General features: G+C 40.1%; 4 protein-coding genes across 7 annotated transcripts; 1 reads left to right on the top strand and 3 right to left on the bottom strand.

Moving 5' to 3' along the window:
* Nucleotides 1–1,064: 1,064 nt before the first annotated feature.
* Nucleotides 1,065–11,107, bottom strand: ndc1 (NDC1 transmembrane nucleoporin). Of its 2 annotated transcripts, XM_049597377.1 has the most exons (18): nt 10,902–10,997; nt 9,617–9,737; nt 9,430–9,531; nt 8,479–8,653; nt 8,259–8,394; nt 7,945–8,053; nt 7,248–7,299; nt 7,015–7,147; nt 6,417–6,509; nt 6,249–6,330; nt 5,945–6,106; nt 5,606–5,863; nt 4,552–4,664; nt 3,909–3,959; nt 3,291–3,354; nt 3,096–3,196; nt 2,105–2,265; nt 1,065–2,000 (listed from the first exon to the last, which is right to left on the bottom strand). In XM_049597377.1, exons 1-18 carry the CDS (start codon nt 10,938–10,940, stop codon nt 1,937–1,939), a joined length of 2,016 nt encoding a protein of 671 aa, XP_049453334.1. In that variant the 5' UTR covers nt 10,941–10,997; the 3' UTR covers nt 1,065–1,936. The 2 variants fall into 2 exon arrangements, with proteins under 2 accessions (XP_049453334.1, XP_049453333.1); XM_049597376.1 differs by lacking the exon at nt 3,909–3,959 and having other exon boundaries at nt 1,066–2,000; nt 10,902–11,107.
* A 178-nt stretch (nt 11,108–11,285) lies between these two features.
* Nucleotides 11,286–12,999, bottom strand: zgc:113691 (uncharacterized protein LOC503529 homolog). The gene has a single exon (XM_049597383.1). It carries the CDS (start codon nt 12,212–12,214, stop codon nt 11,456–11,458), a length of 759 nt encoding a protein of 252 aa, XP_049453340.1. The 5' UTR covers nt 12,215–12,999; the 3' UTR covers nt 11,286–11,455.
* A 536-nt stretch (nt 13,000–13,535) lies between these two features.
* yipf1 (Yip1 domain family, member 1) lies at nt 13,536–19,392 on the bottom strand. Of its 2 annotated transcripts, none has more exons than XM_049597381.1 (10): nt 19,344–19,392; nt 18,872–18,996; nt 18,507–18,664; nt 18,311–18,391; nt 18,093–18,180; nt 17,800–17,916; nt 17,541–17,707; nt 16,441–16,623; nt 15,637–15,743; nt 13,536–14,251 (listed from the first exon to the last, which is right to left on the bottom strand). In XM_049597381.1, the coding sequence occupies exons 2-9, from the start codon at nt 18,903–18,905 to the stop codon at nt 15,657–15,659; spliced, it is 915 nt and encodes a 304-aa protein (XP_049453338.1). In that variant the 5' UTR covers nt 18,906–18,996; nt 19,344–19,392; the 3' UTR covers nt 13,536–14,251; nt 15,637–15,656. The 2 variants fall into 2 exon arrangements, with proteins under 2 accessions (XP_049453338.1, XP_049453339.1); XM_049597382.1 differs by having other exon boundaries at nt 19,301–19,346.
* A 149-nt stretch (nt 19,393–19,541) lies between these two features.
* Nucleotides 19,542–21,901, top strand: lrrc42 (leucine rich repeat containing 42). 2 transcript variants are annotated; one of them, XM_049597379.1, is made up of 7 exons: nt 19,542–20,296; nt 20,395–20,526; nt 20,614–20,732; nt 20,837–20,922; nt 21,003–21,116; nt 21,252–21,336; nt 21,440–21,901. In XM_049597379.1, the coding sequence occupies exons 1-7, from the start codon at nt 19,908–19,910 to the stop codon at nt 21,736–21,738; spliced, it is 1,224 nt and encodes a 407-aa protein (XP_049453336.1). In that variant the 5' UTR covers nt 19,542–19,907; the 3' UTR covers nt 21,739–21,901. The 2 variants fall into 2 exon arrangements, with proteins under 2 accessions (XP_049453336.1, XP_049453335.1); XM_049597378.1 differs by having other exon boundaries at nt 19,545–20,296; nt 20,611–20,732.
* The last annotated feature ends 2,600 nt before the right edge of the window (nt 21,902–24,501 follow it).

Raw genomic sequence — 24,501 nt, 5'->3', positions numbered from 1 at the left:
GGCATGCCATCATTTAATCAATACATTTTGACGTTGCAGTCAGAAAAGCACAGGTGTAAATAATAAAATTAATGACATCCCTGTGTTACCAGAGTCCTGTGGCTCTTGATATGAATTAGAATTGTAAAAGGCTGGCAAGAGCTAGCTTCTCAGTTCAACTACCAAAAGGACGAAGGGATATTGACGTTTCAAATGCAGTTTGAATGGTAAAAAAAAAAAAAATCTATTCAACCAATGTGGAGATATCAGTGTCTAAAATCAAGATAGCTGTCTTGCCCACACATTTAAGGGAGCAGGTTGTAAGGAGTTTAATATCAATAGGCTGTAAGCTCCAGTCAGGTGATTTCAACATACTGACCCAGGGAAACAAACATTGAACAAATGCTGAGAACATAAAACTCTTTAAAAGGGTTCTGTAATGAGTCATCTTAAGAGGATATTGAGCTAGGGAACACAGATGTGCTCCCGCTTCTCATACTGTGCATGCTGGCTCACTGTCACACTTGAATAAAACATTACTTTAAAATCATTAGTGGCACCTGTTCCCTTCCCGCAGCAATTGTTGTGGGAAAGGCCCACTGTATTTAATGCATGTTTCAAGCAGACACACTTCCTTCTTCTTCCTGGCTGTTTCCAGTGTGCAACCTGAGAGGCATCATTCCAATACTGTTTTCATAGCAGACATTTTGGCTCATAGTATGAACAGCACAGGTGTAATGGATGATATTAAAAATGGCCACAGTCCATTCAGATGAGCTATGGACTCATACAAATGTAATTTTTCTCACTAATCACTTATGACCCACTAGTGTCCAGGATGTTTCTGGGCGTGTACCCTCACAGCACGCAGGTGAGGTTGGGACTTATTTAAAGCATAGCAATCAGTTGTTAGTTAAGTCAGATGCCCTCCACTTTCTTATCCCCATGACCTCTTGCATTACATTTTTATCCTATTATGTAAAAAGCGACTCAAGAGTAGTAAAGCCTCTGGGAGCAGATGCTCATTTCTGATTGGCTGTTTCAGCTGAGAAATGACAAATAAAATCTTACAAATGATATTTACATATTGTTTTTATTCAACAGGTCTCTGAGCGGGATTTTAAACTCATTACGTTTTGGCGAACACTTTCCCCACACTTGTTACCAGTCTCATCAAATCTCTATCTTTGATCTGACATGAAAGACAACCTTATTTCACATAATCAATACTGACAAACACAAACAGCTTACATGTACAAACAGAGGTGTCTGATCTGTGTATCTGACTTTAGTGCATTTTCTAGTCAGAGAACCTGAACTGATGCATACAGGTAACAGTGACGTAGTTCTATGAACTGGTGTTTGGAGCAAACCCAGATCTAAAAATTGAAGTTCCGCAACACATTTCAGACACCTGTGAAACTTAAGAGAACACAACTTCTTTCTCATCACTCTGACACACACTACTTCTCTCACTTCTCACACCAAACGCAAAATGTTTTGAAATCACAAGGGTATAGGAATTTCATGAGACAGTCGATGAAGTGTGAAACCAAAAGAACATGTACATAATTTAGTACAAATGCAGCACAAATAGCCCTTTGCAACTCATCCCAATTTGTTGATGTGATTTTCTTGTAAACAAATAAAATATATCTTCTGGAATAAGTTGCTTATTGATACAGTAGGACAGTATAAATCAATCACAAGAGGCAACAGTTGGGCTTCCAGCCTGCTTCAGTCTGTCAGTTGGGCAGGAAGCCCATGCCTCAAGCATGGAGGAGATGTGATCTAACCTATCAAATACAATCCGCCATGACACGGTGCAGACATAAATATTAAAAGAGGCACTATCATGGGCTTTCACTTGTTGCTTCACTTATGCTAATGTGCAAACACACACTCACACATCACACTGATAAGAGTCTGAAGACACAAGAGCCAAGTGTCAGGTGTGTTATTCCTTGTACTCCAGAAACTGCTGCAATCTTTTCCGGTGCTCTGCAGACATCTGAACAGCACTGAGGATTTAAAAAAAAAAAAAAAAAAGGATATAAATAATAAATTAATATACTCAGCATAATCTTGTGATTTTGAGATGGTCCATTTTCATGACAGGCCTTACTTCAAGTGATTTCCAAAAGTGGTTGTTATCCTGTAGATGGCAGTCTTGAGAGTGGCCCTGAGAGCAAAGCGCAGTGTTTTGTAAGTGGAGTCTCCCATGCTGCTGGCCGACCTGACAGGCTTACTGGAGGCGTGAGGCAGTTTGAAGTGGCGATCTACTGCCTGAAGACAAGGAGGACAGGACATATCTGCTGTCAGTGTGTGCACAATGATCCTGTGTCTGTACAGTTTCCCCCATTTACCTGATGCCTCTGCTTCTTGTGACAAGTAAAGATAGTAATTTACTTTTAAACACTTGAGAATTCAGTCTGTTAACTTCAAATTACATTTCAGTTATATCTGTTTGTTGCACAGACACAGATAAAGTCTTGCCTGCCTGAAACACCTGAGTTTGCCTCTTAACCCCCTTTCCCACTGGACAGTGATGGAAATATGACACCCGGGTGGACATGCTAATTTTAGCCCCTTTTCTAGAATGATGCAGTGATGCCTCACCACAAAATACCGTCTTTCCACATCCAAGCAGCGCTCAAACACTGTTTAAAATCTAGTTGACACTGAGTTTTAAAGAGAGACTGAATAAGTATGAGATAACCACCAGAACATTTTCACTGGCCTCCATGTTGCTTTCTACTGTTTACTGACTTGTTTTCCGGCCCTTCTGTGACATGATAAGTGACACATCAGAAAAAACACCAAGGCACACACATCTACCACAGAGCAGTATGTATATGAATCTGGTCTACTGGCAATGAGAGTCTATGGACCTGGCCCCTTTAACTTTCTCAAATCGTATCAAGCACAAAGCACTGCACACGCTCTGTTTGTTTTAAAGGCACAAAGTTCAGTGCAAGGTTTATATTAGCAAAGCCAATTCACACACTCAGTATAATACAGCTGGGCAATGAAATGTGATAGCAGTCAGGTTTTAATCACAGCTGTCCCACGTGTATGTGCTCTCAGGATAGCTGCAATAAACTACGTCAGCTTACCTCTTGTAAGAACAGCATGCAGCTGAGAATGCTGGGTAATGTAGTCTGTACAACCCCAAACTGGTCCTCTGAGAAAGAGGCTTGAACAAGGTAAGACAGCCCTGGAGGTGGATGTTAGAGGAGATAGTTATGTAGATGTTGTCTCAACAGGTCATATTTATATTAAATAAAACTGCTGTGCACCGTCTTTCCCACCTTCTAAAGCCCAGATGTGAGCTTGGCTGTCTGCAAACAGAGCTTGACTGGAGGCTTCTGGAAGCTGTAAGAGACCATGTTAGCTATGCACTAAACAGACATCTGCATATTTACAGTAGACAGATGAATCAGGAAGTTGTTAGATAGATAGGTTTTAGTGAGACTACACTACAACATGCATGGTCCAAGGGAAATATACATAGACCTCAGAAAGCAAAGCCGACTAACCAAACTAGTTTCTACAAACAGGAAATGATATAAAGCATATATAATATTTAGCTGTGATAAACATATCAGTACCTCATAGTTCTGATAAGATCACAAGGACAAGATCTCTCAACATTTGATTGGTACTTGCATGACATGTGTAACACAACTCCTTAAATCAGTGTTTTAAAGTCATTAGTGAGGCTCTTGTGACAGCTAGGGGGATGGAAAAGAGCTACATTAGTAATGTGTGCACACTTAAGCCCAAAACCAGGAGTTAAATTAGTGATGCCAGCAGGGTGGGGGGTGTTATAATCTGCCAACACTACTGTCAGGTGACTGCATGCAGGGAGCCCCTCACATCATTCAGAAGTCTACAGAAGACACCATGCACATGCCACACATCCTTACCTTGTTAAACAAATACATTATCAGCACCCGCTTTGCCAAGAAATTTTTAACCTGGATGGGACAGTTAAGTATAAAGTTGTTTTGCTTTCAGTATGTTGACACACATGTAGAAATAATGGCTTTTCACAATTAACCCTGGGGCTTAAACCACCTTGATAACTTAAAATCTGGGATAACCTCACTCTTTAGATGGATGTACACTCCATCAGAACAAACACATATGGTATGACCTCTACTTTATCATCAGTAAAAGACATCAGTAACCAGGCCACAGATGAGACACATATTCTTAATTCTGTTGGCACTTCTCCTGTCTCATCTCTCTGGTGCCGGCACAGAAGTGATTGGTGTGATTGAACTGCGAATGAGGAAAGTAGAGAAAACAAATGTGGAGCAAATGGAGCTCTTTCCATTTTCACACCTGTGCAAAGCTTTGCCGATCACTGCGTAAAGAACGAGATGACTGTCTGATAGTTGATTTGAAAAGTTACAAAAATCAAAAGGAGACAGACCTCTCTATATGACTGCTATTGTTAGCTCGAGTTAAAAAAGTGTTAAGTATGAAAAGCCTTTTGTCAATGCTGGAAACATAAACATACTAACATCTATATTGTAGTTCTGTATTGTCACAAGACTGAGGTACCTGTTCTTTTCTGTTCTGGAGGAACTGAGCCAGGAGACTTGGTTTGGATGGTTCCTGTTTAGGACTGGGAACTGAAGCAGGGGATGACAGGGGACTGCCATTGGCCTGTGAATCTGCAAAGAGAGACACTAAATTACAAATAGGAACCAGCAAAAAAGCCTGACACGCAGATGTCTATCAATGATCTACTTATCTACTAATTATCTACTGCTAGACCTATGTAATGATACCCTGACCCACTGACAAGTTGTCATAATGCCAGGTCAGAAGTTTCAACACCTCTGGTAATAGCTGAAGTTTGCTGATTCGTTCAGGCTATGTCCACAATAGGTTTTCAGTAAACTCTGGGATTGCAGTTTAGTCTGGACACTTGGAAACAGACAGCCACATTCAAACTCCTGGTAGGGTCCTATCAATCATGATTTCATCATCTTGTGTCGGAAACATTACTCCTTTCCCATCACCACGGCCCCCTCTGGCGATGGATAATGCTCCCAGTACCGCTCTAATATGTTGATGTATTTGCTTTGCAATGAATCCCGATATAAGTTGTCCGCTGCCTTGACCACCTTATACTCCTTAGTTACTTTCAGTAACAGTTCCAACTCATTGTCAGTCCAAGCTAAGAGCTTTCTGAGTTTACTCTTCCTCCGTAGTATTTTCTGTAGCTAAGCAACCAACCACTGAGAAGATAATCTGTTTCCTGCTTACACAGGCACGCGCATGTCAAGTGTACATGAATGATCACGTGATTTAAGTTTTCAGGAGTTAGTATAAACAGAGATTATTCCTGAAACACTGCAAAAACACTTGTGCACATGGATTTGTTTTCATTATACAATGCTGTTTAAAATGAGCATGTATTAGTGGACGTAGATTCAGTCATCGGAGGTGAATATATATAAAAGAGTAAAAATATTTTAAAAAATTGCCTGAACATACTGACGTTAGTTTCAGACCTAAACAGAACAGATCAAACAAGGCAACGCTCGTCACTTACTGGCTAAAATTATAGCTTAAAGTGACCTGATGTCTTCCATTAGTTTCCTCTCACCTGTGGAGGTGGACCAGAGTTTTGGGGCTCTCCTCATGATGTGTGGACTCTGCACTGTGCCAAACCACGGTGAGCACTGGTCCACAGGAGCAGTAAGACGCCGCAGGGCAGGAGAAGCAAAAGGGCTGTCCAGGTCAGGAGTGAACGGTGCTGTCAGGGGGCTCTGTGGTGGGCCGCCAACAATAGAGCGTGCAAAGACCGAAGCTGGAGTTTTCATCAGTAAAGTGGGCCTCGGGCTCATCAGATCCTCTGTACCTACTTTAAGACAAAAAGTGGAAGAGGAAGGATAAAGGGGACTGGTCATGAACAGTTAAGTTTATTTGTTTTATAGCGACATACCTGATGTCTCAGATGAAGTCTTCCGTTCGCTCCCAGTGGACAGTGACTTGGCCCTGCCATTGGTTGCAACAGTGTCATGGTAGGCTATGAGTCGCTGGGTCAGATCAGTCAGCAGAGACAGACACTCCTTACTGATGGCGTTCCAGTTATGAGGATGGCCACCTGGGCAAGACAAGAATGAAAAAATACATACATTTGGCTTTTGTTATAAGCTACTTATAAATACAATCTGGATGTTTTAAGTGCATCAAGATTTATTTCACACAAGAAAAATCCAAAACAGCTCAAAGACAACATAACACACCTGGCTGACTCAGACTGAAGACCTCACAGCGCCGTGACGGAGAGTGCTGAGACAGCAGAGCCAAGTCCTGCAGAGCTAGAAACTAAAATTTGGGAAAAGACAAGTTACAACACCCAAATCTGATTATCAGTGAGCACAAAGTAGAGAAACATAATCACATTTATCTACCTTTAATATCATTGTCTGCTTGTCAGTGAGAACTTTAGGAAGACACTGGTGGGCATCCTCCGTAAAAGACGACTGCACAGGAAAACTGTACACCTGCAAATAAAAGGAAATTTATTAGATGACATACTTCCTTAGAGTAACGGTCCTCAAGTGTAATTTTAATTGATCATGAGAGATGACTTCTGGGGTTTTCACCATGAATATTACAATCCAGTTAAGTGCTCAGTGCTCCTCAGATACTTGAACATTCAAAGCAATGACAACATTGCCCCCTAGTGTCTGTAAATAATTTAAAGGCAAACAGAGGCAGTCTGCAACACAGCACTCTACTTTTAAGCTAATTACAGCCACAATCAGATACAATTATCAGAAGAAGGCTGAATCCATGCAACTTTATGGTGGCCACCATGGCCAGCTGGCACTCTCATCTTTGATAAGTTGTAATTTTTAGATGTGCTCAAGTCAAGTAAAAAAATATTGATCGGAAAAAAGAGAAAGCAAAGGAAGGGGAAAAGTGTGGAAATTTCACATCTGCAGCAGTCCTTGGTTTTCAAACATTAGGGACTGTATTAATTTTGTCATGTATTGCTACACATACCTCAGTGACAAAGATCCTAAAAAGCAGCAGAGTGATGTGCCATGTGAAGAGGAGGAAGGTGGCACTGATCCACAGGTGGTAGAGCAGGGAGAGGTCCAGCAGCCCAGCTATGCTGTCAAGAGGGTGGGCAGAGCTGGAGGTGGAGATCACAGACAAATACATTATTGTAGTCCAGGAAGCAGCACAGTGTGGTTCCAAGTGAGTTTGTTTAATTATATGTAACACATACGGACCTGTTCAAATAGAGATTCAGAGTCTTACAAATCCATGCTTTTGGAATGTATCCTGTTAAAAATAAAGTGAAATATTTTGTCTATTAATCAGGGTTCTCATGCATTTTCATGGACAAAATTTCAGATCTTTCCCATGACTTTTAAAGGACCCTTGATAAAAAGATGTTCTTGTGCCACTTGCCCAGCGTTTTTAAAACCAGTCAGGTTCAAACTCTATTCAAACATAATTTCAGGAAGCTGACATACATGAAGAGAGACAGAACACGGTGGTAAAATGAAGAAACTCGCGTGATCGTATATAAAACGTCACAAACAGAAGCATATCAGAGCTACGTTACACTGACAGCTACAAAAAATAGATTTGACATTATGTTATGTTTCATGGAAGGTTAGCCACAAAAGAATTCTCTAACAATTTTATTACATATAACAATATTCCCAGACTTCCCTAGACCTCCTTTCCATGACTGTTGGAACCCTGATCACTTCTCACAACTCGGTGTAGAATAAGAAGAGCAAAATAAAAATAGAGCTCCGGTAGAATTACTAACAATAAATAAAGGCATGCCTGTAAAAGAGACCTAACTGGGGCCTATTTGGGAGAAGATCATTAAAGTTTTAAATCCTCTGGCATTTAGTACTACGATTTAACAACACTGTCTCACTGAAGATTTATGTGTAAATAGAGATAACTTACCCAAAAAGAAATACATGACAATGAAGTTCCTGACAGAGTAAAGTGCTTGAGTAGCGCTGCACTTCACCACCATAGTTAGGGATCCCTTAAAGCGAAGGTATTTGTATTGCTGAAAAAAACAAATGGGTGAACACAGTTACCACAAACAGCTATTGCAAGTTTTTTTCCCTAAAGTTTGGGCCAGCCTGTGTAGATGGAGCTATCAGGGCTTAAGACACCTGCATGTCTGCATGTTGATTGGCAGAAGTGTTACATTAGATTTTTGTCTTTGAATAGTCACCAGTCAGATAAATGCGTAAACTCACAACACATACCTGAACAGGGTGAAAAGAGACAAAGTTCATGTTGTAGATCACACCCAGCAGACTGTGAGAGAATCCAACAAAGGCTCCAGCCAGCAGAAGGATGAGGTGATACTCGTTCAGACACATCTGGGGGGGACTTTCAGCGCTGAAATAAAATCAAGCAAATTAAACTATGGCTGAAGCATGTACGCAAAGCTCAGCACAATAGTTTTATGTGGTAGCTGCTTACCCATCACTCTGTGTGACAGGGTAGCCGATCGTCTCATATCTGCCCCCGATGGTGACGGCACAACACCAAGCCACAATTATTCCCATGATACAGTGGACCAGGGAGCTGACACACTGGCGAGGGTGGAGCAGCTGACCCAACAGGGCAATTTTCGAACATGCGATTGTTGGGATGACTGAGGAGAAACAGAAAAAACAACCAAAGACAAACATAAACATATGTGCTAGCTGTCAGATTTCTTGTATTTTGCTATCTAAACAGAGTTCCCAACGCAACATTACATGAATGTAATTATAAATAAACTAAAAATTTTACATTTCCTGGTAAATTAAGTAAGTGGGGTATTTTTTAACATCATACAATGCTTTAATTACTCTATTAATGAACAATGATACAGTGTATCAAATGATTTAGTCCTACTGTATCGCATGCAGACACTTAACTTCTTCTCCGGGTAGCTGTCACTTCTGATTAATTCACCCCAGATACTTTTTGTTAGAGATGCACCGATACCTATAACAGCATCGGATATCAGGTCCAATACCATGCGCATGTACTTGTACTCTGCAATTTTACAGCAATGTGACGTTAACCCCTCAGTTGAGCCTTTAAGCTGTAGAGGACGTGTAATGTCAGCAGTTTGGAATCTTTTTAAGATAAACAAAGGAGATGAAAGTAAAGCAGACTGCAAACTATGCTCTGCTAAACTGTCAAGAGGAGGGGCAAAGTCTAGCTCATTCGACAAAAGCAATCTGATAAAACATCTGATGAACCAACCTGACACCGAGTTCAAGGAGTGTTGTTTGATTCGTCTTGTGCACGTAAATTCTGAACTGATGAGCTGATTTAATGCGGCTTTGCACTGCAAAACTGACAGCCTGCTAACCACTACCTGGAGGACCCTGTCATTGCCAAGAAGGTACACAATAACAACCATGTCCTCCCACTCACCTGTATAATACTCCAGGTTTAGGAACCCCACCATGATGATCACGCCACACAGCAGGATGAAGGAAAAGATGGCACTTGCACTCGTTAAGAAGGACAGACATTCTGTGTGTAAAAAGCAGTCCACAGTGAGCATCACACAACTTCTGACAGCTATGATTTAAATCAAACAATGAACATGGTGACTGACCTGATATCGTCTGAATGGGGTGGAGAAGGCTGAACCTGCTGAGGATTACAAAAACTGCGGTGATGGGTGGCAACAACAGGACAGCCCAAGCAATACTGGCCACAGCTCTCCAGCAAACCACCTAAACAGAGCAGTCAATCATTACTATATGCATGACAAACACAATCATCAACTCACCTCAACAGAATAGTAGCTATTATGACACTGACAAAGCATCTGCTTATCTGTCCGTATGTTATGAAAAGGCATATTAGAAGTTTATGCAGACCTACAGTTTGATCTATTTTCTCCTCAAAACCCTGTTGCAACATTGCCTACACTCAACATCTGTGAAGTATCTTAATGAAAGAAAATATAGTTAATTATACATCTGTAAGGACTATAACAAGACATTTAATTTTCACCCTTTGATCTTCTATGGTGTTAATGTATGTGAGTTAAAATGCCCTGTGGTTGAAAAGGTTAGAAAACAAGGACCCAGATTTTAAGTTTATCCAGTGAGTGCTTTTTACAACCAGAATTAAAGTTTAAATTTTGAGTCATCATTTAAAATATTTTCTGACATTTCATCAGCTAAATAAATTGACCAATCAAGAAAATAATCAGTAGATAAATTTATAATTAAAGCCTTTTATTTTGTCATTTTCTCTTTTTCTGAGGTACTTAGAGTCTGATCTTTCATGTTTAAACGACAGATTTTGTAATCATTTAAAGTTAAAAGATTGAACATCTTGACATATTTAATTGCATATTTACTTTGCATATCCTATTAGATGATCTGTGAGCTTAGCAAATCATATCTATCTATACAATTGGACGTACAGACGCCCTTTTTAAAATGTATCACTGCTCGATTTGATCCTTTTTTTCAAACTAAAGTCTCTTAATGGTTTCAAAAATTGATTAAAAAATAGATTAACAACTGTAACTTATATTGACATGTCTTGAGAGAATATTTTTTTAGTTGACGTTTGTATAACGTTAACGTTACATACAAGTATTTTTGAAACAGGTATTTTGTTAATGAGTCAATTCATTTACTTCGAGTATTTTTTGCTGAATAACATATGTTTATATATCGTGTCAAATTTCTTAACCTTAGCCGTTCTTTCCTTTCTTGCTTAATAACTTTTTTGTGTTTTTATGTCGCTTAATAAATGCTAAAACAAATGTTAGCTGCGCTCACACAAACTAGCATAAACACACAGGCTAATTGAAGTTAGCACGCTAGCTCACGCGATACATTTTTTGCTTTAAAAATAAAAAAATAAGTTCACAGACTCACCTTGCGGACAAACCAACAACTTTGCTCTGCAGAAAACATGTTCCTTGGATAAATGGAGAGCCAAACGACGACAATAATCTCTCCGGCTCTCCTGCTGTCAAACTATTTTTCACCGTTTTCCATATCGCGCCACATGCATTCAAAGGACCTCTGAAGGACCCCCGGCTAAAGGGTGTCCGTGTACTTGCCTGTTGCCAGCGTCAAAGCCACATGAATTCAATTTATTGAAGTTGTTTGGGGAAAAAAATTATAAATTCGGACAGTCTGGTCAATGCAAGCTTGGTCAAACGGAATAAGCTCACAAACAATATGTTTTAAAAGCTGCTTCAGTTAAAAGTTACAGCTAACTCATAAAAATAAACTGCATTGTTACAGAATTGAATTACACAAGGCACCAAGACAAGCCATTAATCAGCTTTTCATTGTTTAAATTGTATCAGTTTTTACTTGTTTGTTCATATTTACATGTATATCACACATTAGTCCTGTAATTATTTGCTGTATCTCTGCTTTGTCAGCGCAGAGTGCTACAGGCTGTCAGTCAATGAGGCGAATCAATTCTTAATTCCTTTACTTTCATCATGCATGAAAGCTTTCTTGTCATGATGAAAGCCATTTCCATACGCTGGAAAACTGTGTTTATCCAAAACAGTCTTTTTATCATTTTCCCGAGAGAATGGTTTGGCCTCAAAAGCATTGACGGGGAGCTTTTGGGACGCACTGACAGACATCTCAGTTTGAACTGCTTTATGGACAAATGGTTTCTGTCCAGGTTTCTGAGCTATTGCAGGGAGGGCAAGCTGCTCCCTCTGGACCTTCTTGTCTTCCCATAGCTTCAGCAAGCGGCGCTGATTATTTGTCATATCCTTGAGATTTTGCTGCAGTGACTGCACTTGATCCTCTAATAGTGTTTTAGAGGTGACTGTATTTGCCAACTCTGAAGTCAAGTCATCAATGGTCAGACTCAGTTTCCCAGCCTTCTCCACCAGGGAAATGCACTCACGGTCCTTTTCATGCAAGTCATTGATTATGTCCTTTGTGGTCTTTCCATTGAACTTGGGGCTGCACTCAAGTCCAATCTCAGTGCGAAGAGTCTTCACTTGTTTCCTCAGCTCTTTGTTGTCCATGGTCAAGGTCTTGAGTTTCTGTTTCAGAGCCTCAGTTGAACGCATCCTCGACTCATACTGTCTGAGCTTCTCTCTGAGGACGTTCTCTCTGTGCAAGGCATCGTCTCTTTCCTTTCTGCATTTCTCCAATAGTTTCAATGTCTCAAATTTGGACACTTTTTCACCTTTTGCATTTGAGGTGGCCATCCTATGGTCAGATTTCCAAATCACAATATAAAAAAGTAACTATTAAAAAGGCATTGTCTTCGAATAGAAATTAATACTCACAAGCTACTCAAATAGTTCGTGAGCATTGTGTTGGTAAATCCACTTCACAAGCACGAGCGGCTGCATGCATGCCTGAGACTGAGGCAGGTGACATTCCTCTAACAGGGTTATCTGTTTGACAGGCAGCTCCTGTGTAACTCAAAGCTGGGGCTAGAATGACCATTAATTAGGGCGCCGCCATCCCTTTGACACCGTTTCAAGTGACACAATTCTTTTTCTATTTTGTTAATTAATCTAAAAACGTTGCCCTTGTTAATCAACAGAAATACAAAACAGACTTAACAAAGCCCCCCTGCATGTATGGTGCTGATAACATGCTGTGTGCCTGTAGAAGCAGGCTTTACATACATAAGTAACATTTTCCACTGCAGGTGATCTGTGCATCCAAACAGTGACACTGTAGATTCTATCGGTTTGCTCGACCACACGACAGTTGAGATGGATGAGTTGGAAAAGAGTAGCAGCAGCCAAACGTCCAATTTTAAGAGTTAGACGTTGTCTTTGAAATGTTGAAGTTATACCAATCAGTTAGGATCTCTCCCTTAAATATTTAAAATGTCCAACTGGTGAAAAGTACTGGCAGCCTTTAACGCTGTCGGGGACAGAGTCACGTTGCCTACACGTGTGGCAGCTGGGGTGATTTAAGGTTGTCGTGCCTAAAAAAGATGGTTTATTGACATTTTCAGCTTTTACATGATGCAACTTTCCAGATTTTCCAGATTCACTGACATTTTTACAAGAATTTTAAAGCAGACACGCTGTTTTTATAGATGACAAATCCAGATGCTCATTATTAGGAAACTAGATGAACACTGCAGATTTAGGAAAGTGTTAGATTGTGAGTATGTTTTTCATGTTTTTGATTTAATGGGGGAAAAAATCAACATAACAATTACAGTGTTATTTAAAGGTACAGTTACACATTTTGGGAAATAGGCCTTTTTACTTTGTTGCTGAGAGTTAGATGAGAAGACTGAGACCACTCTTGTGTCAACTTCATGTGAGGCTACAGCTAGCAGCCAGTTAGCTTAGCTTAGTTTAGTTTAGCTTAGCATAACGACTGGAAAAAGGGGGAAACAGCTAGCCTGGCTTTGTGTGAAGGTGACAAAATCCTACCAGCACCTTGAAACTCCAACAATTAATACACACTAAAGTGAAGAGACGCATTTCCCAAAATGTCAAATAATCTGTTCATAGAGTTTAATTTGTACTTGAAAATAGGCTCCAGATTGTCTGTAAATCAGTGTCATAATACCTTTATTAATGATAGTTTCATTAATAAAGGTGGGTCCCACAAAGACCACCAGGTCTTATTTTATTTTTTCCCATGAAACATTCATTGAGAATGGATATATTAAATTTCTTACATTTTATCAAATGCATTTTGTCACAATAAAAACAAATGAATCAAAAAATAGTTACACAACTTGCCTTGGACATATATAATGGGTCTTTGGCATTAGTTGAGGGCACTTGTGGTTATATCAGTTAATGCAGTTAACTCTGTACAAGCCTTCAATATCTCACCAACACCTGTAATTGTTGTTCTGCTCATACCAAATATTCTTTACACAAAGTAGACTAGCCAGTACCCATGAACTGAATATAAAAAAATGCATATACAAAAAGCCTTAGATGTCACCACCATTACCGCACAGACTGCTCTAAATATATGAACATGAAAATTATAAAGCATAAAACTATTGTACTACAAGAGATCTTCTGTGTTGTGTAACAACATACCCCATTTATCCTTAAGGAAGTTTAGAACCCATCCCATTAGAAATGACATACACGTCACCAGTGTTCATTTTCAGAGGTCACGCGGCTAAACCGAGTATGCACACTGGGTTTTAAGGTCACGAGCCAGAATGTCGGAGTGCAGGTGAAATCCAGACGACCAGTGACTTCAACACCACAGCAACCTGATTCTCTCGAATAAGGCAACAGGAGAACCTGCAATTTAAAAAAGAATAACACTTGCTTTGGGAAGGAGAAATCATGTAGAGGAAGTCCGGTGTCAGATGTTCTGTTCTAGCAGGTCAAAAAAACACACACTCGAGCCAAAGCCACTAAAATAGGTCAACAATGTGGAACTGCCACAGAAGTATGAGGTCATACTTGATACAATTAAATAAGAGCATAAAAAACAGCACTGAGAAAGTGCAAGGTAGAGAATGATGACAAAGGATTCCCACAGTTTTTTTTAAAAATGAATTTTCAAAACTTTTCCAGGATTTTTCCATAATATTTTACCCCATTTCCATGACTTTTTTTCAGTAGTTTAAAATGGGGAGGCCCATATAATGATACATCCTTACATTTTTAAATGCACACTCGCATATCCGGAAAACCACATTCCACTTGCAAGCTTTACTCTCCAGACATTCGTGCCATCAACTAGCTGCATGTACCAACAGACCAGACCAGCAAACACAGGTACTTCACAAAATGTCCAAACCACGCCACTTTAGAAGGATAAAAAAACTGGAAGAGATTCTGTAGATGTCACTGCAATTTAAAATGTGTTTGGATTATAGTTTTGACAAGGCTGCATACATTTATTTCTCATCAAACAAACGTTTGTTTTATGGACTTAACTAATAACTGGCCGGATATTGCTTATCCAGACATCTTCACACATGTATAGGTGTCCAGATCACGATGATACCCGGTGATTTATCAAATATATTAGACTGAATCACCAGGTATCATTAGGCTGAGTGTTGTGTGTGAATAACCAACAAAGGCTGCTATACTGTATGACTCTGACTCAAGCTAACATTAGCAGTCCATCAACATTAACTGTCACCAGCATCATTTCACAATTTAGCACAACAAAAGTGAATATTATGTGTAATGTGTGCCTCAAATCTCAGTGTGAAAGCCTGGTTCACCCACTACACAAAAGCTTCTCAGCATTTTCCTGTTCCCCTCCTTATGTGACAGCATGTATCTTTCACCCATAAAGGAAGGTGTGGCCTTGGCGATGACACAATGCCAGTCTGGTCTATGTGTATAATGTGATACTGGTGACGTTTCAATGTGGTCACGTGGCGCAGCACTTGATTTTAAATTAGTAATACAAGGAATGTATTTCATGTAACTTTAAACATGTTTTGAGATATTTATGAACATATTTTAAGTAACAGCCAAAACAATGTAGATTCGTTTTTTTTTTTCATTTTGTTAACTCCAAACCAGTCTGTCTTGCTCCATAACTTTTCCAGGAATTTCATGACTGTGGGAAGTTACCCTGTATGGCTTAAACGTATCAGGTTATTAGTGTATTTGTACAGTGGGATCATGGCTTAAAAAGCTTCTGTGTCACTATTGTTTACCTTTAGACAATGAAAGGCTTTCATGACGAAGACGTGGCCTTCACCACCACTGTTGCAGCAGGCGTTTCAGCTGGTAGCGCCGGCTCTGGTTTGCTAAAGAAATAGGCCTGAAAAACCGAACAAGAAAAGGAGAGTGTATCAACCCAGTAAAGAGGCAATTACAGTATTAAGAGAAACTACTGATCAATCATAATCTAAAGCCAGGGTGTCTGTGAGTAAGTGTGCTGCAAATGTCCAGTGTAACAGGAGAGAATATATGCATGGACTCCTGCAATCCATTCATCTTGCTCAGCCTTCAGACACGGCTTACTTGTAGACTAATTACATGAATGTGACCAGACATATGATACCTCTGTGCCCCTGACAGCATTCACATTAAGAAGTGCACTAACGGCCCGTTCTCACACCAGTTAGCCAATGCGGTCACAGTTTCCAATGAAGACAGTCTCCCCAGAGGGAGTGAACTTGACACTGTCAGGTATAGTCATTTCCCAGAAACACACAGGGCGAGACACGCAAAAATGTCCGTGTAGTGTAGTGTCTGAGATTGACACAGACAAGTTGGGTCAAAGCTTGGCCATGCTACTGAGATCATTGAGGACAAATGAGAGTGAGTCAGTCATTGTTGTTATCTACACCAACATGGACAGGCAGCTTGATTCAATTGGATTAATGACATTGTAGTTTGCCAAAGCAGGACAATGAATGTTGTATCTCATTTCCCCTGACAGATTTATTTTCCATATCGCTCAAATTTGTAATTAACCTTAACAGTAATTTCATAACTATAGTGTGCAACCTTACCTTACAGCCAACAGCGAGCAGGGCGTTGAGCACAACAATAGCTGACATGATTCCTATCATAACTTTAGGGTGGTCATCCCTGACTGCAGGCCAGAAAGTCATCACTAGAACTGAGCCGGAGAGGCAGAGAGCCATGACGATAGAGCACCACCTCAGCCATTCATATGGGAGAATCCATAGGACCTTAAGTAGGAAACAACAGTGCATTATATAATATGTCTCATTTTGTCAGAAATATTACACACAATCAATGCTATAAATGTATTTATGTACTGAATTTATGTAATGTGTAGCAGCCGCATTACATTATGATGAAAGGTAACATTATTTTCTATGATATGCAGTCATTCAATACAGTGTTCTAAAATAAATTTACATGATATATTGAAAAATTAAAGGTCCAGTGTGTAGAATTTAGGGGCATCTATTGTCAGAAATGGTATATAGTATTCCTAACAATGTTTTCAATAGTTTATAATCACCTAAAACAAAGAACTCTTTTGAGTTTCCGTTACCTTAGAATGACCTATTTGTATCTAGATACAGAGCGGGTCCTCTTTCACGGAATACACCGTGTTGTTCTACACTAGCCCAAAAACGACAAACCAAACACTGGCTCTAGATAGGGCCACTGGCATTTTCTGTGTCAGCCACTGTAGTTCTCCTACATGCTTGGCACATGGGGGAAGTTTCAGTTCTGTAACCTCATGACTTGATGCCAATAATTCCTACACACTAGACCTGTAATCACATGCTGTATTCAAATATTCCATTATTGTCAATGTTATCAAATGTTGAACGTAAGTCTCCTATACTTTTTCTTGTTGTCAACAAATCCAATGAAAAGACCAAATCCAACTATGAACTGATCCGACTAACAAGTGTGACAGTACACTCAGGACTTTATGCAAAGGTAGCGACCAGCTGCCAGACCATAAACAGCAGGCATCATAGAGACACAGCGCTGAAAAAAATGCAAATGTAGGGAGGCAAAACACCGAACAAGTGTGAATCTGTGGTTGGCTTATTACTTTCACGTTCACTGATGAGCGTGAAAGCAATACGTAACTGGCAATGCTGCATAGCGTTTTAAGTCTTACCACTGCCGGTATGTAGATCGCGAGGGAATATCCATACACGCAGACGATCTCCATAAAGGAGTATGACACTAAGTTCATGATCTTGTTGTTTCTCCACAGCAGGAACCCCCACAGGGCGAGCGGCACAAACCAAGCATAGCTGAAGATCGCTGTTGCTGCTATGGTCACTAGAAAACACAGACAATTCAAAAATAAAAGACTCCTCTTGCATTCAACCTCAACAAGTGAGCCATGAATACCAAAGAATAACAGAAGTTACCTTTTTGAAACTCTGGGGTGTACTTATAGTTTGGTTTGCCTAAGTGCACCAGGAAGTTGGAAATGTTTCCACTGATGGCGATTGCAAACACAAGGGTGGTACAGATCCAGAATGGTCCTGAAAGCACAAATTTCAAGCATTAGTACTTCAGCTTGTGTGCAGCTTTGGTTTCTTTAAACTATACTCATTGCAAATATTACACAATTTAGGCGACAGTACAGAACAGGAACCCAAAAGATGTCATCTCATGACCTCTAATTAGGACATAAATGTTAAACTATTTTTGTGCTAACCATAAAGATCAGGATTTCTACGTAGGTAGACATGGATGAAGTTCTTTCCAGGCCATGGCAGCATTGATCCAATGATTCTTTCCCTTACCTGAAAGAGATGTTAATAACCATTACGTATATAAGCTCATCAAAGCTACATGTGTTCTGAACTACTCCATGTTACAAGACAAAATGTCACAGTTCATAAAAGTCATTAAAATAAGTTAGAAATATATTACGTGATGGGTTTCGATGTCAAAAAATCTTTGGTAGTACTCAAACGTCCAGAAAGGGACATTTTTCTTCTGCCCAGAGAGAAGCTTCGATTGAAAAGAAGAAAATGGAGAAAAGCAAAATTAGTCAAATAAGTATTTGATGCAACAACATTTAATGTTTCACAGTAATTCATAAAAAAAGTGTAAGTGTCTCACAGACCTCTTCCTTGTCATCACTGGCAAGTGGGTCCTCGTCATCACCGCCAGGAGTGTACCCAGCAGCTTTGCTCTGCCTCTCAGGTTTGGTATCCTCATCTTCAATGCTAATTGTGATTGCGTCTCTGTTGGCTTCTAACAGATTGCCAGCTTCTTCAAATTCTAATTGCAAGGCATGGATAAATGGAAAATTTTAATCCAACATTTGAACATTTTTTTAAGTCAACTATCATTGTTGCTACCAATGCAGCACAGGGAGATTTCTGACAGATGTGCGTTTCCAGATGCCTGAGAGAAATAACCCAATAAACTGCAGCAAAACATCAATGACGCAATTTCATTGAGTAAAAGACTGAGGAGGACTCTCACCTTGAAATTGGAATGGATCATTTGTGGACGCCATTTACACGGATACACTCTCCGTGACGGGGCTCCTCTGATAAACTTGTCGACAACTTAATGTAGCACTCTCACAACAACGTAATTATAGAAAGCTGTGGAGAAGACAAACATGTGATGTTCAAGCTCCTATGCCTTATTATTCCTTCCACGTATGCTAGTTTCAAACGCTGTAAACTATGAGCAATACAGGAACAAAAGTAGCAACGTTTGTTAGCTTAAGTTAGCTAACGTTACCAAGTCCAATCTTGACACATCAACAACTAAATAGCTAACGTTAGCTTCCGTTGCTAACTGCCTATAGTGACTCTACGACTGGGAAAAATCGTAAAAGCCTCGATTTTTTTTAAAATCACACTGCAAATTGTTAGTTATCTTTTTAAAACATCAAATGCTTACCAAATTATCTATTAAAAGTGATAAAATCATCTCACTCTCTCACCTGGATTAGCATCGGCCGGAACAGGATATGCTGGTCATGTAAACAAGACTTCTTCCTGTTACTAAATACTTTCAAAGTAAGGGTTTTAACAGTTTGAATTTTACATATATATGACTATATCATAGTTTATTACATATTATCTTTTAAGAAGTTTATTTAGGTTACGGTTTTTCCTCTTATTTGGTATTTTGGGGGTTATAAGCGAGTTTCTGATAGCGATAGCCTTTTATTTTGAAGTTAGCTAGCAAAACTACAACTGTGACAACTTGCACGGTAGGCTACAATAAGGAAATGAAAACCCTTGTAAAACTGGGCAAAGTGCCGAATAATTTAGCGTTATAAAACGAATACGATGAGACACGATAGCAGATAATAAGAGAGTCTTGCTCAAGGCTTAGGGTTCGTTTTGGTTTTGATTTTAACTCAGTCAATGACTATGGATTAGCTAGCTAGCAAGCTACATTGAGTTTTTGCAGTGCTTCAGGTGTTTAGCCGGCTAGCTTACTAAACTTGTATTTAAAAGTTTTATCATTCTCATGTGAAAAGAGCAAGTGTGACCTTACTATGGACAATAGCACCATTTATGTCCGAGAGAGAGGCAACCTTCGTCGTGTCCGTGGCATAGTCCTGGCACAGCTAAAGCCAGTGGTGTCATGCAGAAGGACAAATCGGTTTGTGCTGAGAAAAGAGCACTTCATATTCACCTACAATGCGGAGGGAAGTCTGAGATACACCACAAAATCTCTCTTTGACATCACTCTGTTATTTGTAGCTGACAACATTCAACACGTGGACTCTCTGGTGGGTTTCCCTGAGCAGATAGGTGACAGACTTTTTGCAGCAGCAGAGGAGAATCGTGTATTTTTAAACGCAGACATTTCTCCAAAAGCTTTGCAGTTATTCAGCGATGCATATGGGGAGATGGTGCTGGGATCCCTCTGTCTGAGAAACAGGTAAGTTATATCAGCATATCTCCTTCCTTCCTTCCTTCCTTCCTTCCAGTTTCATTTCCCAGAGACAGCAACAGCATCTATTGTCCCTTTCTTTTCAGATTTCCACTCTTGCACGAGAGGATGGATGAGATAAAAACATTTCATAGTTTGAAGTCTCTGGATCTGTTTGGCTGCAGACTGGGGGATGATCATGAGATATTCCAGCATCTAACATCCAGCTCATTGGCAAGGTAATACCTGATTTCTCAGTCCCAAAGACATGATGTGAGAATTTCAGAAGTGTTGTCACTAACACTTCTGCTTTCCTTCTTCAGCAGCCTGATTCAGCTTTTCATTGGTGGCAACAGTCTGTCAGATGCCGGCCTACAAAGATTGACTGCACCTATCCGGATGCTGAGGAAGGGACTGGACTGTCTACAGTTCCTTGATGTTTCCTGTTAGTATCAAAACCTTCACATTAAAGAAATTGATGAATGAATGAATGAATGAAGTTGATATCCATCATTAACATGTTGATTGATTACTCTCTTTCTTGCACAGATAACCCTATCTCAGCGAGGGCTCTAAGATATCTCACATGCCTCCCCAAACTTGAAAATCTTGATGTATCTGGGACCAGTTTGAAGGTACGACAGTTACGGTTGTGTGCAACACTTGGCTGCAGCCTATTGTGATGCTGACTTCTAAATGTAATTTATACCTCCAGCTTGGCACAGGGTTGAAGACAGCCATATGGGACCTGTTGGGGCTCATTTATTCCGAGAAACCACTGGACACCTTTGATCACTCAAGATGTAAAACAGCAGGTTGGGCCGAGCAGGTAAATATTTTCAGACGTTGATAAAAGTAAACATATGTCTCTCTAGGGCAAGCAGTGTTCTTTAATTACAGGCTAACTGTTGCAGATGTAGGGCTGTTTGACATCTCATTAAGAAATGCAATGATTCATTTTCAGGTTGTGAACCAGTGGGAAACAAACGGCTCACAAATGCCAAAACAGAAGAAAATTGATGAATCCAGAACATCGGCACTTCGCTTTTGTAAGTTCATCGTACAATGCATTCACATTGTAATTAGCTGTGTCTAAAAGTCGAGATTATAACAAATCATCTGAGATAGACTTGAAAGTGTTTTGTTCTCTAGTCGGCAGGCAGAAGTTTGTCAGAGAAGTACTGAACGCAGCACCCTTGGTGTGTGACAACGAGGACGAGGCCAAGAGAGAGATACTGCATTTCTTCAGACCTGCACCAAACGATCACAAACCAGAAAAGCAGACTCCTTCCACAACACATCATCAAGCAGTGCCTTCGTGGCACAATATTAAAAAAAGGCAGCGTCAGTCGGAAAGGCGTGACAGTTCACATCAAAGTCCTCCAGCGAAACGTCAGCCCTCATCATCAGCTCTTACTGCAGAGGACATTGACTTGTTGAACAGCTATTAAAGAATGCGACTATATAGCATTCCTCAGATACCACTGACCTTTAGGCTCAAGTGAAAAAGAACAGTTTCCAGGATGATTCACACTGTTGAACTGTGAAGTCTGTTTCTTGGATACAGGTGCTGTTTGTATATTTTTATAAATAAAGTTTAGTATTTTGTTTGTGTTCACTGCCTTGCCTGACATTTTGCTGATTAGTAACAAAACCTAGCTGATTTTTTTGCCTTCTCTATGACTATAGGCATTATGCTTTTGGGTTGTAGGTCCGCCCATCCCTCCGTCCTATTCCCGTGAATGCAACAACACCTTGAGATAATTTCGCACAAACAAATTTAGCACAAACGTCCACTTCAGCTCAAGAACTGATTGAATTTTGGTGGTTAACGGTCACTGTGACCTCACAAAACATGGTTTGGCCACAACATAAACAGTTGACAGATATATCTAATAGGATGAAATAATGAAGTGATGACATTTTATATCCAAGGGTTAAAGGTCAACTGTGCTGTGACATAATGTTCTGCACTTCTGGCCATTACTCAACATCGTATCTCAGAAACAGAAGGGAAGACATTAGGTCAAATACTGAATTGGTGACACTAATCTTCAGTGTCCATCTTGAAACTGTACTGATTGTGTAGATCATCTGTGCTGCCGAGGGAAAGATGTACTGTATATGAAGCATCCACATTTTCACAGACATGGATGTAAACTGTAACTGCAACTTGACTTGTTAGCAGAGACTTAGAACCACAAGGCGGTAATTCTAGTTAGACAAGTGTGCTCATCAGACCATATATGGCAGTGTTGTAGGCAAATTACATCAATACTGAATTACTAACTGGGCACAGCAGACAGTTGTCCTGCCGTGCTTGCAGTGTGTGATCCAGTTCCATGCTAGTCTGATTGAGAATTTGTTTGGGAATATGCAGCACTGAAACTCAACGCCAACGGACATGGTAAGGACCTTAAAGGAGTTGCTGTATTATTGAATTTTATGGCACCGCTTTGAAGAAGGTCCCTGTGCAAGGTTTGTGTTCATGGTTTGTGTATTTGTAAATTATTTTGTTAAAAATAAATTCAGCACAGATTTATCATCGCACTGGTATGTTGTCAATTCGTGTAGTCTTATTTATTCCACACATTATTTTTTGTCAGAACTTGATTTCTACATGACCCACAATGCAAGTTGAACTCTAACATTCAGCCTGAGAGTCAAGTGTGTTATGCTTGTAGCTGCTAATGTAGTCTCGGCCTGCTGCAGCGTCTGGTAAACTCATTCCTTTCTCTCTCCATACCCTCAGATTTTTTTCATTTGCAAAGATTTTATCAGACCCCGCACAGCTCCAACTAAAGCCACAAAAGGCTTTGTACAAGTTCTTTTTCACTTCTGCAATAGTACTTCCCAAGTCCTGTAAACAGACTGTGATGTGTAAAATCGGTGCAGTTCCGCTGTAAATCAAATTACCACACAGCAAATCTGGAGGCGAGGTGGTACTCACAGAAAAACTCTACATAGCACAGAGAGTGGGGGGAAAAGAGGGAAAGGTTAATAGGGGACCGTCGGCTAATTTTTGACTCTGGACAAGGTTAATCAGCAGGCTAATTCAGCCATGAATTAAACCTTTTATGTACTGTGTAATTGCTGCATGACATGTCACCTCAGAGCAGTCAACACACAGTCATTTAAATCATCAAATACAAAGAGACAGTTCTGTGGGTATTCACACATAAGCAATAATATGCTAGGAAAATGGCTGGGTATGCTGAAAACCTGAGAAGAGGAGCACATAATGCTTAAAATAATATACTAATATAGTAATGTTAGGTTCCAGTAGAAAACAAGTCGTGTGATGATTCATTAATGCAAGCTCTCAGACTCTTCACCACCTGGTTACTGAAATTTGAGCAGGGGTGTTAAACATACAGCCTGTTGGCCAGAACTGACCCTTCCTGCATCTTTGCTTTCTGCTCTCAAAATGTCAAATTTCGCAACTTTTTCTCAATTTTTTTTTCTAAATCACACTTTTGCAAACACGTCCCAGACCCTTGATCCAGTTGACCCAAAATTTTGGATTATCCACAGACATCACTGATGCCCAGTAGCTCACCTGGTAGAGCGGGCGACCCATGTACAAGGGCTCTGTCCTTGCCACAGTGGCTGTGGGCTCAATTCCAACCCATGTCCCATTGTTGTATGTCATCTCCTCTCTCTCTCTCTCCCTTCTACTCTCAAGCTGTCCTACCTAATAAAGGCAAAGACAGCTTAAGTGCCTGTAAGTAAACTTGTGCATACGCGTGGATGCTCTGTAGGGGGCACCACAAAAGGAAAAAGTTTAGATCTCATAGTCAGCTACAGAGATTCATGTGAAATTTGGTTAGCACCATCTAGGGTCATGACTCACTCAGCCGATGCATAAAAGTTGATTATTGCTTGAAGGGGGAGTGGCTTATTACAATAAAACTACATTTCAGGTCATTTACCATTCCAAACTTCAAAAAAACTTTAAGTGGTTGAGTATCCTTTCTGAACAAATTCACTAAAGCCTCGGACAGAAACCAGCAGGTTTATGAGTGTTTCTTTTTTCAGGATTGTATCACCCACAGTTATGTGAGTATTTTAAGTTAAGTGACCACCCTCTCTCTGCCCTCTGCTAGTGGCTTATCCTGTTTTACTTAATAGCCCAGAGGGGAGGGTTGAAGAGTCAGGAAACTACCTGCACCTGGATAGATGATACAAGTTCTGCCCATCTTTTGTGAACTGTT

The sequence above is a fragment of the Epinephelus fuscoguttatus genome, linkage group LG15, assembly GCF_011397635.1.
Source record: "Epinephelus fuscoguttatus linkage group LG15, E.fuscoguttatus.final_Chr_v1".
NCBI classification, from domain to species: domain Eukaryota; kingdom Metazoa; phylum Chordata; class Actinopteri; order Perciformes; family Serranidae; genus Epinephelus; species Epinephelus fuscoguttatus.
Note: the sequence above shows the minus strand (reverse complement) of the source record. Positions and strands in the feature narration are given on the sequence as shown.

Excerpts from the sequence above, each read along its gene's own strand:
- ndc1 (XM_049597377.1), bottom strand. The coding sequence starts at position 10,940 with ATGTTTTCTGCAGAGCAAAGTTGTTGGTTTGTCCGCAAG. Across the intron at positions 7,148-7,247 it reads CTGAATCTCTATTTGAACAG|CTCTGCCCACCCTCTTGACA; the intron begins GTCCGTATGTGT and ends CTCCACCTCCAG. Across the intron at positions 3,355-3,908 it reads TAATGTATTTGTTTAACAAG|CTTCCAGAAGCCTCCAGTCA; the intron begins GTAAGGATGTGT and ends GGTCTCTTACAG.
- zgc:113691 (XM_049597383.1), bottom strand. The coding sequence starts at position 12,214 with ATGGCCACCTCAAATGCAAAAGGTGAAAAAGTGTCCAAATTTGAGACA.
- yipf1 (XM_049597381.1), bottom strand. The coding sequence starts at position 18,905 with ATGGCGTCCACAAATGATCCATTCCAATTTCAAG. Across the intron at positions 18,392-18,506 it reads CCAGTGATGACAAGGAAGAG|CTTCTCTCTGGGCAGAAGAA; the intron begins GTCTGTGAGACA and ends TTTCAATCGAAG. Across the intron at positions 15,744-16,440 it reads TGCTCGCTGTTGGCTGTAAG|GCCTATTTCTTTAGCAAACC; the intron begins GTAAGGTTGCAC and ends TCGGTTTTTCAG.
- lrrc42 (XM_049597378.1), top strand. The coding sequence starts at position 19,908 with ATGGACAATAGCACCATTTATGTCCGAGAGAGAGGCAACCTTCGTCGT. Across the intron at positions 20,527-20,610 it reads ACATCCAGCTCATTGGCAAG|CAGCCTGATTCAGCTTTTCA; the intron begins GTAATACCTGAT and ends TTCCTTCTTCAG. Across the intron at positions 20,923-21,002 it reads TATCTGGGACCAGTTTGAAG|CTTGGCACAGGGTTGAAGAC; the intron begins GTACGACAGTTA and ends TTATACCTCCAG.